General features: G+C 35.1%; 1 protein-coding gene across 1 annotated transcript in view; it reads left to right on the top strand.

Annotated features, from left to right (window-relative positions):
• Positions 1-365: 365 nt before the first annotated feature.
• LOC111083749 (neuronal acetylcholine receptor subunit alpha-5-like) overlaps positions 366-4,221 on the top strand; it is a 6,155-nt gene continuing 2,299 nt past the window's right edge. The window contains exons 1-2 of the mRNA XM_022380421.1: positions 366-568; positions 3,707-3,832. Of these exons, the coding sequence (XP_022236129.1) occupies positions 532-568; positions 3,707-3,832 (163 nt within the window). The 5' untranslated portion in view covers positions 366-531. The remainder of the gene's footprint in view (positions 569-3,706; positions 3,833-4,221) is intronic.

Raw genomic sequence — 4,221 nt, 5'->3', positions numbered from 1 at the left:
ATTAGAGTTAGGATGTATTGATGTGTGACATATCCACCATTAGAGTTAGGATGTATTGAGGTGTGACATATCCACCATTAGAGTTAGGATGTATTGATGTGTGACATATCCATAATTAGAGTTAGGATGTATTGATGTGTGACATATCCATCATTAGAGTTAGGATGTATTGAGATGTAACAGGTACGTTATTAGTGACCAACTGTATAAATGTGGAATATTAAGTTTGACAAAAACTGTAATCTTATTACGTTAGTTAGTTTTTAACAATTAATATAAGAGGCATGTATAGTAATGCAGTTGTATACTTTTTTAAATCTCTGTTTCAAAATTATTTATTGAAATTAGACGTATTACGTTATATTTTTCAGAGTCGTTGTAAAACCTTCTGACGTCACAAGCGTCCACTGGAAAGTTGAACAAGTTTTCCAGTTTTGGGAAAGTGTCGTCTTCGTACCCGATTCCTACAACGTTGTTCATGTTTCTCTAGTTCTCCAAAGGGTGGCGCCCTTGTACCACCTGACCTGTGTGATGCCTGCAGTTCTAAGTGTTATTCTTACAGCATCAGGTCAGTGGTTCACCCCTAAAACATGTTCGTTAATCTAGAGTTCAATCAGCCACCTGTATTAATTTTCTTTCATTGAAAACAAGAAATATATAAGAATTAGTTAGAGAAATGATACACATGTTACATACGGGTCATGGATACCCCAGGAAATGTCAATCTGTAGATATTATCAGCTTTTCTGGATGTTATACTACTGTAAGAAATGATACACATGTTACATACGGGTCATGGATACCCCAGGAAGTGTCAATCTGTAGATATTATCAGTTTTTCTGGATGTTATACTACTGTAAGAAATGATACACATGTTACATACGGGTCATGGATACCCCAGGAAGTGTCAATCTGTAGATATTATCAGTTTTTCTGGATGTTATACTACTGTAACACCAGCGTTAGGTTTAAGGTTTTCGGCAGGAAATGAACCCATTGAACTCTACAATCCTCTTCCCTGTGTACGCTTGAAAACCGATCACGCCTACTCGTTCTCCTAAAATAACCAACAATGTTTGTTGATTCTCCATTTTTTGGGGGTTTTCCATTACTTTATTATCATACTCATACTTGTTAGTTAAGTTAAGATAAGTTGAACACTAGTTTTTTGCAGAAATGTTACATTTCTGACGTATTAATGCTTTTAAAAATAAATAAAATTTTCCTGAAGCGAGAATGAGTAATGATGTATCTAATTAATGAAGACAATATTTTTTGTATACTTTCACCGTTTCAATAACTGACTAGAGTAATGATGTATCTAACTAATGAAGACAATATTTTTTGTATACTTTCACCGTTTCAATAACTGACTAGAGTAATGATGTATCTAACTAATGAAGACAATATTTTTTGTATACTTTCACCGTTTCAATAACTGACTATTTTATTTACGAGAATGAGTAATGATGTATCTAATTAATGAAGACAATATTTTTTGTATACTTTCACCGTTTCAATAACTGACTATTTTATTTAAAAATGAGACAGTACAAAAAGCGCATATAACTAATTCTGAATGAACTGGAAACCAACTACAAGAGAATCGGCCATTTCAAATTAACTGAAAAACACATCGTGCCAATTTACGTTAATACCATGTGAAAAAGTAGTGTTACGTCTCTGTTAGTTTGTTAATTTTCCGTAAAATTTCCTTTCGAAAAAAACTAGTCCTTTCTTAAATAAAACTAGTTTATTCTTTCTCAATACAACTTTGCAATACACTTAATTTCCACAGTCAGTTGAACTTAAACAAACGCTTTAATTCACAACGAACGATTCACGCACTACCGCGCTTGACTCAATTGTCCGTCTCTATCTCTGTCTGCAATTCAATTCCATTGTTGCCGGTCTTATATATTATAAAAGCGTACATCTCGTCTCTTCGTGGATCTTCTAGAAACTCATCACGTGTTACCAGAGTCACGTGACTTCCTCTGTCGTAACACTAGTATAAATATTGCGTGTAACTTGTTTGCTTGCTAGATAATGTATACTGGTTTCAGAACATAGGTCTTAAGTGAAAAACCTCTACAAAACCGACACAAAAACCGGTATAAGAACCTCTACAAAACCGACATAAAAACCTCTACAAAACCGACATAAAAACCTCTACAAAACCGGTATAAGAACCTCTACAAAACCGACATAAAAACCTCTACAAAACCGGTATAAGAACCTCTACAAAACCGACATAAAAACCTCTACAAAACCGGTATAAGAACCTCTACAAAACCGACATAAAAACCTCTACAAAACCGGTATAAGAACCTCTACAAAACCGGTATAAGAACCTCTACAAAAACTGAAATATTGCAATGTATAAAAATGGTTGTTATATCTTTGTTCTTATATCAGTGACTCACAGGCTTCATAAGTTTAGACGTACCTTTTAATTCAAGTGATGAGGATAGCATGTTGACTGTTTGGTGAATGTCTTGCTCCCAACGAATCACACTTGAAACAGCAACCAAAAAGCAATTAAAGATGGCGACCCCCATTTCTACGATTGGAAGACACCATATTGGTCAAGGCAGAGATCAGCATTAGTGACGCCAATGTGACCTCTACGGGCTACGAGGTGACACTATGAAATCACATGATATAAGGATGTAGACTTACGACCGTTAGTGTTGCTATATGCAGAGTGTCAGATCCTCTTCCTAATGGAAAATAACACTCTGTAAAGACACTTGACAGCTTGAGATGCAATGTTGATGGAATGAAGTACCTCTGGTGGTAAAATGGGCCGTGTTTGTTCAGAAGCTCATTGACTCACTCATTTTAAACAGATCAAATCGATGTACGATTCCCAGTAGTTTCTGAGGTGCTAATACTCCTTATTAACAATCATTAATTAGGCTACCAAATCTATAGTACCAAATGTGCACATATATTCCAGTGTAAGATATTTTAATATTGATTACATAACTGGATATGTGACGTTTACTTTAGGTAAAAATTAGTCCGAAGATATCGCTGATATCATGTACTATAACAGCAGTTTGTTTGTCTGTTGGTTTTGAATTTCGTGCAAAGCTACACGAGGGCTATCTGCGCTAGCCGTCCCTAATTTAGCAGTGTAAGACTAGAGGGAAGGCAGCTAGTCATCGCAACCACCGCCATCTCTTGGGCTACTCTTTTACCAACGAATAGTAGGATTGACCGTCACATTATAACGTCCCCACGGCTGAAAGGGCGAGCATGTTTGGTGGGACGGGGATTCGAACCCGCGACCCTCAGATTGTGAGTCAAGTGCCCTAACCACCTGGCCATGCCGAGCCTCATATAACAGTAGTTATATATACAATTACAATTCTACATGTTTCCGTGGAAAAAAAAAACATTCACCATTTACAAGAGACCGGAAGAAACACAGGAAGTTTGATTTTTATACAAAATGTTTTTTCCACCAAAACATGTAGAGTTATAATTGTATAGACTTTTAAATTGTATATTTTGCTTTTAACTTTATAGAATAAATAACTATGTATTTTATAAATGTCGAAGTTCTTACTTATTTTATTAAATCTTTGCACTAGAATGGCCATAGAATATATGGAGTAGTTATAGTTAAATACAGTGTAGTTAATGGTTTACTTTTTAATTTAGTTGATAAATGATTACAAATATATTTTGGATCAGGGTTCTTCTTTGATTCTCGTCATGCCAGCCGTTACATTGTCGGCCTAGTAAATTTTGGAATAGTAACATTTCTACTGCTTCATCTAAGTGTAGCGCTACCTGCCGGCTCAGAAGTACCAATTATTGGTAAGTTTGTTTATTTGTTGTTATCCAGAAAGATACATAATTTGTTTCTCGTTCTTTGCCCATTGCAGGGATCAAATTCAGAATCTTAGAGTTATAAAACCCTCAGTCTAACTGTTGTTTGTTTGTTTGCCGTCAAGCTCAAAGCTAACATAATGGGTTATCTGTGCTGTGCCCACCACAGGTAATGAAAATGGTTTTTAACGTGATAAGTCCACAGAGTTACCTGTGGGAATTATGTATGTCCATTAACTCGTCAAATGTTGAATATTTAAAAAATGTATAATGTTATTGCTTAGCATTTTAATATATTTACTAGCAAAGACCCACAAAACATTTCCTGACAAATTATTATCTTTATTGTAACAGTACTTCTTTAAATATAACATTTC

This window comes from Limulus polyphemus, unplaced genomic scaffold (assembly GCF_000517525.1).
Source record: "Limulus polyphemus unplaced genomic scaffold, Limulus_polyphemus-2.1.2 Scaffold11019, whole genome shotgun sequence".
NCBI lineage: Eukaryota > Metazoa > Arthropoda > Merostomata > Xiphosura > Limulidae > Limulus > Limulus polyphemus.
Note: the sequence above shows the minus strand (reverse complement) of the source record. Positions and strands in the feature narration are given on the sequence as shown.